The sequence below is a fragment of the Olea europaea genome, chromosome 3 (assembly GCF_002742605.1).
Source record: "Olea europaea var. sylvestris chromosome 3, O_europaea_v1, whole genome shotgun sequence".
NCBI lineage: Eukaryota > Viridiplantae > Streptophyta > Magnoliopsida > Lamiales > Oleaceae > Olea > Olea europaea.
The window spans coordinates 10009430-10025977 of NC_036239.1; the positions used below are offsets into that span (position 1 = coordinate 10009430).

Consider the following 16548-nt stretch of genomic DNA (forward strand, 5'->3'; position numbering starts at 1 on the left):
AAAGCTTATAGATTCATCTGTAGGTTAATTTTCATTCAAGTCCCTGAAATTTGAGGTGTATATGTATGTCAAAACTATCTCCATAGATTCGAAAATGACCAAATTAGTCACTTCATTAACTTATGTCCACTAACTGAAAAATAACCGTCTTACCCGGTTTAAATTGATTAGCACGTTCTCATTTACCAACATAATGATACCCAAATACTCTAATTTATTTTCGTCGGCCTTCCCATTATATTTTTCAATTTTATAATAATAAAAAAAATACTCTCAATATTTGATTGTTCAAATTAGCTCTCTAAATCATAAAGCACTCAACATATTGTATTCAAAAAGATGTGAATATAGTAATACTAAGAGAGAAGCTAGGCTTATAGGAACCTGTTTCATAGGTTCCTACCAGACCACACACATAAGCGGGTCCATATAATTTTTTTTAATACATGTGGGACCCCTACACAAAAAGGGGCCTTACAAAACACCTGTAAGTAATGCCCTAGATCCCTGCCAGACCACATACATACGTGGGGTCCACATAATTTTTTTTATACATGTGGGACCCCTAGATAGTAAGGGGCCTGCAAAACACCTCTGAGTAATGTCCTACACATTTAACTGCTTGATCAAATTGAAAGGACCATAGGTTTTCCGTTTATGATCGACCCTTTATCTTAGCCATAGGCATTCGAGTAGCAAGTGCAGGAAACGGAAACTTGAGGTCTCCACCCATTCATTTTAGCAGCTTGAACACGAGGCAAGACCAGATTTAACAATGGCATAATCTTTCCAATCTCCCATCAAAGTTCGAATTTTGGTTTCCTTTTCCACGTCCATATGCGTTATGAACATTTAGTATGCTGAATTAGACAGTGTTGAACAAAATTACGTTGTCTTTCTTTATCAATTCAGCGTATCAAATATGTTTTTGAAGTCTTCGACTACTTCAATAACAACATAATACATTCCTAATCATGATTATTGGCCATATCAAAATTTTAATAGCAGTAAAATTTTCCCTATTTACCAAGTTACCTGAAAAATGTTGGCTCCTGTAGTTCGACAGCTCAAATTCAACAGCACAGAAGACAGATAAGAATCAGAAGCACGCAGGGCACAGGGGGAGGGTAACGGGCGGGATAATGGGTCAATAACGTAAAAAAATAATGTATTAATTGTCATGTTTATGTACATTTCACTCTCTAAGATCTCTTCGATGTACAATCATGTTTGTGACAATCTCAATATTGTGCAAGCAAATTTCAACCAACATAGGTATCAACTTGTGCAACATAGAGGGACAAAGAATTGAAAGAACAAATTTCACCGTCACTAGTTGCACAGAAGTGAATGAAAAAATATATACCATTATAGAACACATTTTATATAAATCATCAATATCTCGGAAGCAGTCTAGAAATATGTGAATTGCTTTCAGATGAAGTGATTGGTACCGTAGAAAACTCTGAATCAGAATGTTCAGGCTTCAGGAAATTTCCACGAGATGACTCAGGGCTTCGGTTCTGGTTTTGAAAAGGGTTTGATCTTGAGAAAGTTGGAGCGGCGGCAGCATTATTCCCCTTTTTATCTGACAAAGGTGAAACACTCCCAATAGGGTTTGGACTTTCTTTATGTTCTCCATTGGCTCCATTTGCAGCATCCGTAGACTCCCTCTTCTCTCTTTCTTCGGTCTCCTTGAGGAGAAAATCAACCCACAGATTTGCGAAAGACTGGAAGAAAATGTCCAGAATATTGATTTTTGGTAAAGAACAATTTGGGATATATTTGGTTCACAGCATGGGACAGTTCTTGACAATAAGACAATTTCAACTTCTTTTACTTCAATAATCATCTCCACTACAGTCTAAATCAATATATCAAACATCCCATTAAGAGCGTGCTTCACTTATCTTAAAACTATTTTTCGTACTAGAGTCCTAATATGAAGTAATCTGGTGGTATAAACGGTTTTCCTTTCAGAGGTCATTCCTCTGAGGCGGAAAACCTTTTAGGCTGACTTAAAGTGGAACAAGATGTGCCTTGTATCTAATTGAAGAACCGTTTAATCCTTACAGGTGAATAATGAAAACACACGCTCAGATACCAAAATATATAAGTACCTTCCCACAAACGCACTAGAAGAATGGAAAAAGAAAAAACGATTCCTTTTCTCTGATCTTAAATATCCAGTTTCAGTTTTTTGAAGAACAATTTTTTATATATATATAAAATGTGCAGAGGCGTGCACCAAAAAGAGAATAAGGGTTGCCAGAGAAAGTGACAGAAAGAACAACCTGGTCCTCAGATGCCATAGTTGTGGGAGCTTCAGCGGAACCACCACCCATAATGCCACCAACTAATCGACCAGGAAGACCCAAGACACCCCGAACTACTCCTTTGCCAGCCCCTTGTTGGGCAATACCTATCCTTTGCTTGTCTTCATCAGAAAATCCCAGCATGCGAACGATAAGATCAAGAACCTGCGAAAATTAAAATGGGTAACTAACAATTTCTAAGAGGAACAGAAAAAAGTTTCTTGCTATTCTTGCGAAGCGTGTTCCGTCATTCGATCCATTATTCAAGCATTTAGTTTGGATGTTGTATTCCTTAAGACATTCTTCTTCCTATACAAGTGGGCTAGGAGAAGAGTTTTAGGGGGCTAAACAAAGTTACAAGAGGGTTACAATTATCATGAGAAACAGAACATAAAATATTTGTTTAATTGCATCCTAAAGTTTTCTAGGCTTTCTATCAAACGCATATTGATAACTGCTCATACATTGACCTTCATGAATCATTTAGATATATGGAGCACCATACCTCTTTGCTGTGGTTTCTCTGGAAGTAAGTCACCAGTAGTTTGATTACAATGCGCCTGCCATAGAGACCATTCATTAAAACTTCACAGTCGAACTAACATAAATTGGCCAAATACATTTCTGTGAATATTTGTTGAATTGTGAACGTAAATGGTGCGGCAGAGTACAGATCGGACCAGTACAAACTGGCAAGACAACAGTAGAACCATGATGAGGTCTATTGTTTAGGGTATCTGACTGAAGATAAAATGAACTTCAAAGGAATGCACATCAAAAGCTCATAACATCGCCATAGTGCATTAAAGAGATGAACAGAGGCCTATGTAGAAAGTACTCAAACAATCAAAGAAAACCAACTATCCACCATATTAATGTTATTTCATTATCCATTTGTTCAATGATAAATCGCAGTTAAATAAAGGTCAACTCCCAGCAAAACCAAAGCGATGACCAAGAATTTATAAGAAAACGATATATAAACCATCAATTTCATAGTTCTACTCTCACATAAAATCGACAAATTCTTCTTTGAAAACCAGTGCAATGATAAAAACAAAAACCAAAACCAAAAAATGTCGACCAAACTATTTAGACATAAATAGAGACAGCTCATATTCATCTAGAACTTATTCAATTTTCTGATCTCATATAATGATAAACTGAAAATTTAGGAAGACTAATGATGTAGGGAGATTACTGAATTAGTAAATAACAAGAAGGGAAGGGGAGGAGAAGAGAAGAAGAAGACAGAAACGAGGAGGAGGAGAGAAAACGGCCAAGCCAACTTTATAATTCTTAATCAATTCATCAACTCAGAAATTACAAACCAATGATAGGTTTAAATAATGAAAACCTAGAAATATAGGGCCAAGCCCATTATTCAAGTCCTAATTAAAATACGTAAACTTAAATAAAAGTCCAACTAAAATACTGAAACAATAATAAAAGTCCAACTATAAAGGATGTCCTCATCAACTCTCCCGGGGTGGGAGAAAACTCGACCCTGTCGAGTGGATATAACACCGTAGACTCCCGTCAATCTCCCAACCATAAGCTGAGTGGTTGGGCAAGTGTCTTCCGGCGTCTGTAGAAATGCGTCAGTGGCGGTCTGAACCTGGTGTCCTCATCAACCCCCCTCGGGTGGACGGGAGGCGATCTGGACCAAGGAAGATCCTGCTGACTCCGATAAAGCTCTAGCAAATCTGGATCCAAAAGCTGTAGTGTTTCCCTAGAGATCCATGCACAATCAGAATCTAGTCGACCAACCCAACGAACAAGGAAGCGCTGAACCTCTCCATCACTAGTGAACACAGTTTCTTCATCTAAAATAGCATCAATTTTATCTGTGTGTACTGTGAGAGGTGGTAGTGGGTTAGAGGGGGCCAAAGAATTAGGATCAAGGTTCACAAAAGGAGGTAACAGGGGATTATCTGAGGGAATGAAATGGCCTTTATAAGCTACAAGGTCTTCAACATTGAAAGTATGGTGGTAACCAATGTGGGATGGAATGTCAACAATATATGCATTTGGACCAACTTGCTTTAAAATTTTAAAAGGACCAGCACTACGAGCTTGCAATTTGGAGGCGGGTCCATGTAGACGCCGCTCTGGCCTAATGCGAACCATAACGTAATCCCCAACATTAAACTCAATATGTCGTTTATGTAAATCAGCTTGTAGTTTATAATTTGCATTACTAGCTTCAAGTTGTTTATTGATCTCAATGTGCAAATCACGAAGGTGTTGTGCAAATGCTTCGGCTGAAACTGACACTCTAGCCTGTGGGGACATAGGGATGAGATCTAATGGTTTCCTAGGCTTGTATCCGTGAACGGCTTCAAATGGACTCATACCTAATGAACGATTTACGGAGCTATTATATGCGATTTGAGCGACAGGAAGGATTAAATCCCAATTTCGAAGGTTCTCCCGGACCAGACAACGTAATAAGTTATCGAGAAACGATCGACAACCACGAAAATAGAATCATGCTTCTTTGGGGTGCGTGGTAGTCCTAGCACAAAATCCATACTAACGTGTTGCCAAGGACAATTAGGGAGATTACTGAATTAGTAAATAACAAGAAGGGAAGGGGAGGAGAAGAGAAGAAGAAGACAGAAACGAGGAGGAGGAGAGAAAACGGCCAAGCCAACTTTATAATTCTTAATCAATTCATCAACTCAGAAATTACAAACCAATGATAGGTTTAAATAATGAAAACCTAGAAATATAGGGCCAAGCCCATTATTCAAGTCCTAATTAAAATACGTAAACTTAAATAAAAGTCCAACTAAAATACTGAAACAATAATAAAAGTCCAACTATAAAGGATGTCCTCATCAACTAACCAGCAGACGAGAAAATCAGAATCCATGGACATTCTATGAAGTGAAAAGATCTTAAATATTACTAACATCCTGATTTAAGGCTAAGCATCTTAACCTCAAAATGCTGAATGAGTGATCGAGATCTTTCACGTGATCAATAATTGCAGGACAGCAGGGACAGTGGGAAACATGATGCCCCAATCCCCACACCCACCCAACCAAGCATACTGTCTGGCAACTTCAAACATTAGTGACCCACTGGAATTCAGGAGCTGGTGTAGCCCATATTGATTATACAGACGGGACGAGTGTTTTAAGATTTAACCAGTAACAAATGGTTCTGGGTGAGATCATGAAATGGCATGGCCAAGATGAGAGAGATTTTCATACTATACATATACCAGTCAGCCATATGTGTCTTATTCTGTTAATCCATGCCTATTCTACCCTAACCCATCTTCTGGGAGACACTTCTACTGTCTTCCTAATATTTTTCTAAAGAATCTCACTTGCCTTGTATGGCAAATTCTACAATGCCTAAAAAGAGAACCAAATACCAAAAATATGGAAGAATGAAAATTAATATCTCGCATTAAGAATATTAACATGCAAAATCCAGAAGAGATATGCATGAAAACTTCTAGTAATCTAACCTGTCAACAAGAAAATCAGAGTCCACAGACATCCTGTTTAGCCTTGTCATGCTCTGCTCAAGAGCACGTCGCAGTTTTTCATTATCTTCCTCGAGCTTCTTAACTCTACTCTTTCCTTCACCAAGCATTCTTTCAGCCTGTGAAAGCTTTCCCAATATTTCTCCTTTTTCCTCTTTCAATGCTCCTGTTTGTTGGTGTGCATCCTGGAAAACATTTGAAGTGAGACAGTAGGATAATAAAGTCAATTTGCATTCAAACACAAACGGGCAATTTGCTAAATCAGCAATATGACAGTCGAAAAGCATACCAGCGTTAAGATATCAAAAGCACACCCAACAAAATATTACATCAAATCTCATAGCTGTAAGATGCAGCTTATGTATTATTAAGAGGCATACAATGTTGAATAGCTTTTAACTTGATTGACGCATAATGTCACATATGAAATAATCAAGATTAGCTTTAGTAACTCTATATTGCCCACAGTTTAAAGACAAAATTTAAAACAGTATTAAAAGAGTAAAGACACAGACTGCAAAATAAAAATTTATGACAGTCAAAAAGTTAGGAAACTACACCTTCAACTGCTCAAAAAGTCTAGCTGATTCTTCTTTTGCAACTGCCAACTCTTCTCTAAGACGTTCCTGAACACAAAGTTTTGTACATATGTTATTGAAATATCCAAATATCCTTTTCCTTCCTTATTTTATGTTATACATGAAATTGAGAAGGAGAATAACCTTAGCTTCAATTTCAGCATAATACTGGCCAAGAGCAGATTGCAGATTAAGAACTTCCATATTCTTAGCTTCTATTGTGCTAATATAGCTAGCCAATTTTCTATTAAGTTCTTCAATTGTTTCCTTAGACTTCTTCAGCTCACTGTTATTAGACATTTTAATTTCTTCCTGGCTTCCAATTGCCTGCCTAAGAGCTTTCTCCAAATGCAATATTTGAACTCTTTGGTATTCATTGGTTTCTCTCAGTTCCTCAATAGTTTTACTATCCTCATCCATTTTCTCTGATTCTTCAGCTTCCTGTGAACAAAGCAGACACAAGATCAATTTGACTAAGCAGAATATGTAAATGGGAAGTGAGATACTGATCCCAACAGAACAGAACTTCAATGTCATCATCAATATTTGTAATGGCCCACTCAAAAAAGAGAGACCAGAAAAGTGGCACACCTTTTCCAATAAGTGCTGCTTAAGACGATTCAATCCTTGCAACGCTTTGTCCCTTTCTTCGCGTGTTTCCTTCAAATCTTTCTCCAGTTTCTGCAATGATTGCAGCATCTCTTCCTGTTCTGGAAATTTCTTTGATGGTTCTCCCTTCTAAACAAAAATTACATACATATTTAGAAGTTGAAAATCTCTACCACAAAGAATCTTTAACAAATAGCAATAAATGCATCATCTTCTTGCTTTGAAATGAATTTAGAAGCAGACAAGAATTAACAATAGTAGTGGGAAGGAGATAACTATGGAACAACAAAAAGGCTAGAATGAACTCACCTCATTACCGCCAGATATGTCTTTATGTACTGGAGAGGAGCGAACTTTTAAAGCAGCCTCAAATTCATCTCTTTCTTTCTACCATGGAAAAACAGCATTGAAGCAGGTGTAAGGTCCAAGATTACTTGAATGTTGAATATGATGTAGTACTTCCATAGAAATTAATATGTATTACTCTCTGCGAAAGATATGTTCATAAGCCATGGTAAGGCATTGACCTTAATATTTCTCTTTTCATTCTCTAGGGTAGAAATAACATTTTTTAATTTCTCTCTCGTGTCATCGGTGTGTTCTCTCTCTCTTCCATGTAACTCCATCTGCAATCTTCTTATCTCTGATATCTTCTGATTCAGTTCATCGTGTACTTTGCTCATATCTTTGGACATCTGAAAAACAGGAGGAAAACCTAACAGTAAGTCAACATAATTACATAAAAAGTTGGTAACCAGAAGGATTTGTAAAGCTGTTGTTTTGCTACAAGGCAGAAATGCAGAATTGCATGTCACAATTACAGGTGATGTTAATGTAGATATTTATCAAGTGACATGTTCAAATAGCAACATCCAACATATAGCTTTTTCACCAGCATAATTATATCTAAGTTCAGCAAGCTGATGACTCCAACTGACAGCAGTTCAACATTAAGGTCTACTTGTAGACCACAGACAGGAAATGCTGGGTCTTTTTTGCCATAATTTAAGTACCGGGACAAACAAGTGACTCCTCTAGAAAAACTGACACATTAGAACTCTGTTATTTGCAAAGCAAAGTTTATATCACGTTGTGACATTCCAACTGCAACATATACCAGAGACAAATGCATTAGTTATTAAGAGTGTCGTCAACAAAATTCATTCACTTTGGTTATGTAGCACCAAAGGCCCTAGCATCACAGCAGTCATTGAAGAAGAAATAAGATAAAAACTCACTCTATCACTGTCATCTTTTAATGATCTGAGCTCCACCTGAAAAGATGCATTCAAATTCTGCTCCTCTAAGAATGAATTGAAGCTGTCAGCTCAAATACTCAAATGTCACATTATCAGAGATGGATCTTCCATGAGTACCAAAATACCTTGTAATCTTTTCTGCAAAGTTGCAAATTTGTCACGTTCTTTCTCGAGTTCCATTCCCAATTCTGTCGTTCGAACCTCGTGAGTAGCTTGCATTGCTGCAAGGGAACTATTTTTTTCTTCTATCAAATCTGTTAGCTCCTAGAAGGCATCAATATATATTGTCAAGTTCATTCACCATAAATGACAACGTGCAAAATAGAAATTAAAGTTTTTGACTAAGGAAATGGGAAGAGTTAAAGAAAGAAAAATTCCAATACCATGAAAAATTATGACTTCTAAACGAAAAAGACACAGTTTCCTACCTTTCCATTGGCTGAAGTGGTTCCATTTCCTAGTCCATTATGTTGTGGGCTTGCAGTAGAACGATTCTTTACTGCAGTTTTACTTTGGCGGCTAGGTGAAAAATCGTTACTCCTCTGAACAAATTACAGATAATATCAGCCAACACCTTGTTGTAATATATGCATTGAAGAGAGACTTGTGGCAATATTCACGACTTTTCAATTATGAAATAGAAGCAATTAAAAATTCCAATCATTTCTTTTTGTGTGACTGCAACCAATACACAACTATTAGGCAATCACTTCACATCCCATACTCATAAACATCATTATTGAGTCTTAAACTCACCTGCCAAAGTAATTGTGCGTTATCAGACAAAATTATTGTCCAGAAACCCAACTTTATCAAGAGTTCACATACATAGCATCACTATAATCTCACAAAGAGGTTCCAGGACTTAATTGTACTTTGCTTCTAATAAGATCTTAAAAAGTTAGAATACAAGCTTTGCTACTAATAAGATCAAAGTTAGAATACAAGCTTCGTCCACTATTAATTTCCCTCAAATCCTGTACCACATATGGATATCCAATTCTCAAATCTTTAAACCGCATTAATTTTAGCAGAAATCCACTGACAGATTCTCTTTCTTAATTTAAAATAATAATAATAATAATAATAATAATAATAATAATAATAATAATAATAATAATAATAATAATAATAAAAGCACTTAACATTGTCAATCTACCTTGTGCACATTTTTAGATGCATTCAGAGCAGCATTAGTTGTAAGAAGATTTTGTTTCAATGAGTCATTTTCTTCAGCCAACCTCAAAATTTGATCCTGTAATAAAAGGCACAAGTAACACCAAACTGTTAGATTCCCAAATGCAAGGACTAATAATCTAAAGCAAAAATTCACCAAAGAAAGATTTTATTTAGATTAGATTTCAAAAATCAGTCATGTAAAATGCTGAAAGATGTGTTGTTACACATAAAAGATACAACAGATATACTCATAAGTTCAACAAAATGCATGTAACACATTTCTTCCATCATCAGTTAACTGACAATTTCAATATATGAATAACAAGCAATCGCAACTTATGAGAGCTTAGATTAGAATATTTTTAGTGTGTGAAATACCTCCTTTGCCTTCAGCAATGCGGCATAGTTAACCGATAATGCCTTGATCTCTGCCTCAGACTCCTGAAGCTTCTTAATTTCTACTTTGTATTTTTCGATCTGCAAGAGCACATATGATACATGAATTGATGTCAGATGAGGGAGAAAAGGAAAATTATGCCAAATAATTAATATTTCCAAGGAAATCTATTGAGATTGTGCAAGCATGATATAAAAATTTAGAATTTATGTGCAACAGTGCAGATGCTTTGATCGAGTCCCTTAGATTAATTTCATTTATGATTAATTAATTAGATGTAATAGTGCAGACATTCGCAAGATGCAAATATATTTTCCACCCATATTTGCAAAAAGAAGAGAAGCTTCCTTCAAGTCAATCCAACAACACTATGGTTAAAGAGACGATGTTTTACCCTAAAACTTTGGAATATGGGAGCTAGTTGGATTAAAAATTTGTACTTTTAAGAATGCAAATAGTACTCCAGCCTCAAATTACTTAGCCCAAGAAGGCAACCAGTTACAACTATGTTCATTTAAACCAGCAGTCCAAGGTATACCAAGAGTGATGACTTGCTCAAAAAACCCACAAGTGATACAGCATTTTTCAGAGCTCTATTCATCAGACAAGACTTAACAGTATTGTTCTAAAGCCTAACTGCAGGCTACACAATGTGCAAGCAATTTTGTGGGATTTCAGATCATAGCTGAAAGCCATGCTGATATTATATAGGCTGCAACCACTTAAATACCCATGAATCAATGTGGCAGAGCCTAAAAGACCAGTATCTCTTACGTATTAGAGTTACTACATGAAAATGAGATGAATCACTGCAATGTAATAGTGGAAATCAGCAAATGAGATGGATAATATTAGTGTCACTTTTTAGCACTTCACAAAAAAGATAGTCTATTCCCAAAAAGTTATCTTCTTAAATACAGAAATCAAGAAAATCTAAATATTTTATTTCTCCCAACAATTTTATTAGAAGAATGTAGCAATTTTTCTCTATCGAAGGTGAGAAAACATGATGTTTTGCATAAGCCATAATTCTCACTAGAGATGAAAACTTGAAATAGGTTTTTGACTCCTGAATTACACATATCACTTACTTCATAATTCCTTGAAATAACACAAAAATCCTCTGAAAAGTAGTCATTTGCACACTCTCAACCCTATTATGTCATGAAGACATCATTTCAGCCTCTCCCACAGAAAAGCTATCGGCATTTGTCAGCGACTAAGAAAAATTATATTCAAATACACCACAACTCAACTATAGAGTATTCATTACTTGCATCACTAAGAAACAAGAACTGATATTCCATCATTCCATGAGCAACAATAAGAACGAACTAGCTATTATGCATAATTCTCACATCAAGATCTTTCAAGTTCACATAGCGAACGTACAACACATTGAGAAACATATAAATATCGTAGAAAATCTCCAAACAGGCATCGAAAATGCACAAATTTAACCTCGAGCCACCCCAAAACTGAGTTTCAACAAATTAAACGCTCCACTTGAATCTCAAAAATACATCAGCAAATTAAATTAAACCTTGCAACCAATTTCAAACTCCACCAATATACACAAACGAAAATCATAATCAAACAAATAGATAAAATTAAACCAAAAAAATAAAACCCACTGGATATAAAAACACTGCCATTGAAATCTTGAATAAATAATAAAATACCTCGTGATTATGAGGGGACTCAAATCCATTAGCAATTGGCGAATGTGTCGGTGACCTCGAATTAGTGAAATTGCGAGAAATCCTTTGCTCAGAAACCGAGTTACTATAATTACTATTATCAAATCGATCGTGGCGGGGAGTATAAATCGACAGATCTTCATCGCCATCATCGTCGTGTACATCAAGTGCCATTTTACTCAAACTTTCCTTCAAATTAGCAACCGAATTCCACATCATCAATCAATTTCACGCCCAATATGTCCTCTTCTGGTTGACGTTTACGAATATTTTGTATATCAATTGATAATTTGGGGGAAATTAATTGAATGGGCTAGTTGTAGGGCTCTGTAGTTCTATAATAGTAGATCTGAGAGCTAAAAAGGAAATTGTAAAGAATTTTATTTTATTTTATTTTATTTTATTTTTATTTTTTAAACATTTTTGTAAGTAATTGTTAGCAGATTATATTACGTGGAAAACCCGGACATGGTGGATGATGTAATAATTATTGCCTGGGCCTTGGATTGCATTGGGTTGACTATTATAGGCTAAAAGGCGGCCCATTTTGAAACCAATTTCCACTAGGAAAAAAAATACAATTCTAAAATCAGGTGATAATTTTCATTATTCTTTAATTAGGTATTTAATATTAATAATAATAATAATATTATAAATTAATTTTTATACACTCTCTCTACCCTAATCATTCAAATGCTAATAAATTTCTTCCTTATCTTCGTCTACCTTCTATCTTCCTATACCGTCTCTCTTTACCCTTTCCCTCACAAATGGACTCTCATCGCCATCATCATCGTCGCCATTGCCACGAGAGAGTACTTTCGTCAGAGACCATTTTTCTCCATCCCCTCCATTGTAAGACGGTGGCGCTCATAGCATCGCATTATGCAATGAGGCCGCAAGCAACGATGGTGATGTGGAGAGACTGCACTGTGCAGAGAAGAGGTTGAGTTCACATAGATTCGTGTATAATAGCACTGTCATTCCTATTTTTGTGATTTTGTTGTGGTGGTTCTGTGTTGTACGATGGTGTAGGTGATGATGGTTCTATGTTGTGCAGTGCGTTGGTGGTTTGTGGTTGGCGGTCAATTTTTCGGTTGTTGGGGATTAGAGTGAACTTAAATGTTGTAGTATGTGGTTGTGGTGGTGTCGGATGTAGTGGTAGGTTGTTTAGGCTGTGTCGATGTCTATGTTGCTGGTAGTGGGATTGTGTTGGTAGCGGTAGTACTATTAGGCTATGTTGGCGGTGGTGGCCGCAAGTGAGCGTGGTAATGGTGTAGGATGTGACCAAATATTTGGATAGGGTAATTGACACTAAATGTCCTTACTTTTCAAGTTCATTGTAGAAAACGTTTTCACCTTTCATTTTTTGACATTTTTTCCCTCATTTCAACATTTCTTTGTGATGGACGTCCTTTTCACCTATTTTTAACTTAAAATGGCCCCTCCTATTTATAAAAAATAAAAAATAAAATTGCACCTATAGGCCCAAATTTTAAAAAACTGCAAATGCCCCACTTGACCCTCCACTGCCAATACCATTATAAATAGATGAGCCAATTTTCTCTGATGTTTTAACATTGACTCAATATCAAATCACTTGGCTAGGTTCCCACTCCTCCTGCCCCTCTTGTCGCCAGATTTTAGTTGTCAACCGATGTCAGAAATGCTAAAATTTGTCGATTGCCACCCCTTCCTCCTCCTCCGCTGCAACCAACTACAGAGCACAGCCTCAGCCAACATGCAGAGCAATAGACCATTTTACTACGGTTTTCCTTTAATCAAATTGTAATTACCTTAATCATTCAATACTCTATACATTAGCAGGTTCCATGAATGAATTAATTAATGATTAGTAGAAGAAGAAGTTCAATTCCCGTTCTTTATGTATGTATATCGTAGCGTGTTAGGAAGAAAAAAGATACTAATTACTTCATTTTCTTTCCTTCTTCTTTTTCTCCATACACCCTAATTCAATTGATCTCTTTCCATCAATTTATATTTAAGGAGTTCCATTAGATCACTTTAATTTTTCCAAGAAATAAAGTAAATAATTGCTTAATGGGGTTGCTCATTGTGGACTTTTTCCTTTATTGTTGAGTGACTTTAGTAATGTAGAAGCTTGTAGGGGTCCGAATTTGCGTGTAGGAGGAGCATGTTGAAATCTTAGTCCAAATGTTCTCTGATGTTTTAACATTGATTCTTTTGGGGTTGGGTTTAGGTGTTTATAGTGGTGGTGGTAATGGGGGGTCAAATGGGGTGATGCTGTAGGGGTTGGGTTTCGGTGCTTATAGTGGTGTAGGTGCTGGCAATGGAGTGGAGTGGTGGTTGTTGAGGTTGAGGCTGGTGGTGGAGTGGGGGAGCTATTGTGGAAGAAGGTGACGGTTTTTTTTTTTTTTTTTTTCAAATTTAGACTCATTTACAGTTTTTAAAAATTTAGGTCTATAGGTGCAATTTTTTTTTTTTTTTTTAAATATTAGGGTTTTTTTTTTTTTTTTCAAATTTAGACTCATTTACAGTTTTTAAAAATTTAGGTCTATAGGTGCAATTTTTTTTTTTTTTTTTAAATATTAGGGTTTTTTTTTTTTTTTTTTTTCAAATTTAGACTCATTTACAGTTTTTAAAAATTTAGGTCTATAGGTGCAATTTTTTTTCTTTTCTTTTTTTTTTTGTTTTGTATAAATATGAGGGTATTTTGGTCATTTTAAGTTAAAAATAGATGAAAATGATGTCAAGCGTAAAGAAATGTTGAAATGAAGACAAAAATGTCAAAAAATGAAAAGTGAGAAAGTTTTCCACAATAAACTTGAAAGGTATGGACGTTTTGTGCCAATTACCCTCTTTGGATATTCCGAGACCAATTATTTAGTTATTTGTGACCAAGTATTTAGTACCTAAAAATTTAGTAATTTATAATTGAAAATTAATTTGTAACTAAATAATTTAAAAATCTATAACTGACAAATAAATTGAGACCTATAAATTTTTTTATTTGTGACCTATCAAAATTTTTATTGTGACCATAAAATAATCTTTGACCAATTAATTTGATAATATATGATCAATAAAGAAGTTGTGGCCTATAAGTACACACATGTGACCATTAATTGTAGAATTATAACCTTAATATATTTAATTAGTTAATTAATATGTGAGTTTTGAATTTTGAAACTTAAAAACTGAAAATTGAATTGTTTCATATTTAAAACCTGACTTGTAAATTTTTCCCAAAATTGTAACTACCAAATTACGTTTTAGTAATATCAAACTTTCATAATTTTTTTTTTCAAATTTTAGGTCATAATTTAATATTTTTTTCATATAAAAATAGATAATAATTGATTTCTTTCAAGTTTAATGTGATCATAATTGATTGTTATTAAAACATAATGTAGATTTATATCTCTTTACTTACAATGTGCACTACAAGGAAATCTGAAATATTGAGGGTCCTTTTGATTTGTGTTTCATTCTTCAGTTTTAAATTTTGAGTTCATTTGTAATTTTTTTTAATTTTCAAACTCCATTTTAAGATTTTTAAAAACGCATTTGGTTTGTAATTTTAAAAAGCTATTTTTCAAAACGGAAAATTAGATAACATGTTTCATTTGAAATTTTCAAAAATCATTTTAAAACTTTTTTTCATGAAATTTAATTATTTTGTAAAAATAAAATAAGTGTATATTAATATTATCAAATTATATATGTATTGGTGCACTTATGTTACTATTGCCAGATTTCAATGTCATAAAATTGAACTTAAAGTTTATGAATTTTACATATATTTTCTAGTTATAAAAGTATAATAAATAATAATTTGAGTTCAAAATATAGGAAATAAAAATTAAAACTAATGACATAGACGAAGAATATTTTTATATGAGTTCTTTTATTTATTTATTAATTTTTATGTAAATAATTAATAAGAGTTACAACTATTTTTATTTTTGTAAATTTTATTTTTCTAAAATTTTTTATAATTTTTTTAGGATTTTTTATTATTTTTTTTTCAAAAATGTTATTTTATTTAGAATTTTATTTATTTAGAATTTTAGATTTTATTTTTTCAAAATTTTTTATTTTTTGAATTTATTTTGTTTTTGAATTATATATATTTTTTAAATTTTAAATTTTATTTGTTAGAATTTATATTTATATTTTTAAAAATTTATAATTTATAAAAAAATTATTTAAACATTTGTTTTTCCATGTTTTGAATATTTTAGAATAACGTCAAAAAAATAATTATTATATTATAAATTTATCTTTGTTTTTGAAAATACATTTTTATAAATACCAGATCAAATACGTTTTCAGTAGAAAAACTGAAAATAATTTGAAAATAACAAACCAAACACTCTTTGAAAACGCTTCATGCTATACAATAATTGTCGATCATAAACCGGATTGTGATGTGTTAAGTGATTGCGTACAAGTGACGTGATAATTATGGCTTGACAACATGTTTTGAAGCGTGACCTCTATAAATCAGATGCACGATTTGTGTTCGTGGACATCATATTAAACTAATTTTGATTAAAAAAGTATCTTTTTAACCTCAATTTTAAATTCTCCGAAAGTACTCTATAAATATGACCATATATTCTCTCCAATTTCTCTCTTCATTTTTTCTTTTCAAAAAATTTAATAAAGTGAAAGATATCAATATTTTCAAAATCAAATTTCGAAAGATAAAATCAGTTAAAACTTAGGGAATTAACAAATAAAAAATATCAAGATTTAAAAAAAAAAAAATCAAATTTCAAAAGATAAAATCAATTAAAATTTAGCACATTTAATGAGGTTTAAATATTTTTACAGTATTTATTTGAATTAAAAATACATGATTTTTACATAAATTAAATTTAGCACAATCACCAATGCCTCTATCATCGTTTCTTCTAACTCAATCAAATTTGAAATGCACCACTACCCCCGCAATCTCAAATATAAGACCCGCCATCACCACTTGCATCGCCTATCTAAAATACCACAACCACCTTTGGACA

At 33.9% G+C, this 16548-nt stretch overlaps 1 protein-coding gene across 2 annotated transcripts; it reads right to left on the reverse strand.

Moving 5' to 3' along the window:
• Window positions 1-1147: 1147 nt before the first annotated feature.
• LOC111385614 (golgin candidate 4-like) lies at window positions 1148-11902 on the reverse strand. 2 transcript variants are annotated; one of them, XM_023010034.1, is made up of 15 exons: window positions 11522-11902; window positions 9821-9919; window positions 9423-9518; window positions 8692-8805; window positions 8389-8527; window positions 8243-8307; window positions 7532-7699; window positions 7314-7391; window positions 6987-7130; window positions 6540-6836; window positions 6378-6443; window positions 5800-6002; window positions 2821-2875; window positions 2295-2480; window positions 1148-1730 (listed from the first exon to the last, which is right to left on the reverse strand). In XM_023010034.1, exons 1-15 carry the CDS (start codon window positions 11756-11758, stop codon window positions 1395-1397), a joined length of 2283 nt encoding a protein of 760 aa, XP_022865802.1. In that variant the 5' UTR covers window positions 11759-11902; the 3' UTR covers window positions 1148-1394. The 2 variants fall into 2 exon arrangements, with proteins under 2 accessions (XP_022865802.1, XP_022865794.1); XM_023010026.1 differs by having other exon boundaries at window positions 6987-7133.
• Between the last annotated feature and the right edge of the window lie 4646 nt (window positions 11903-16548).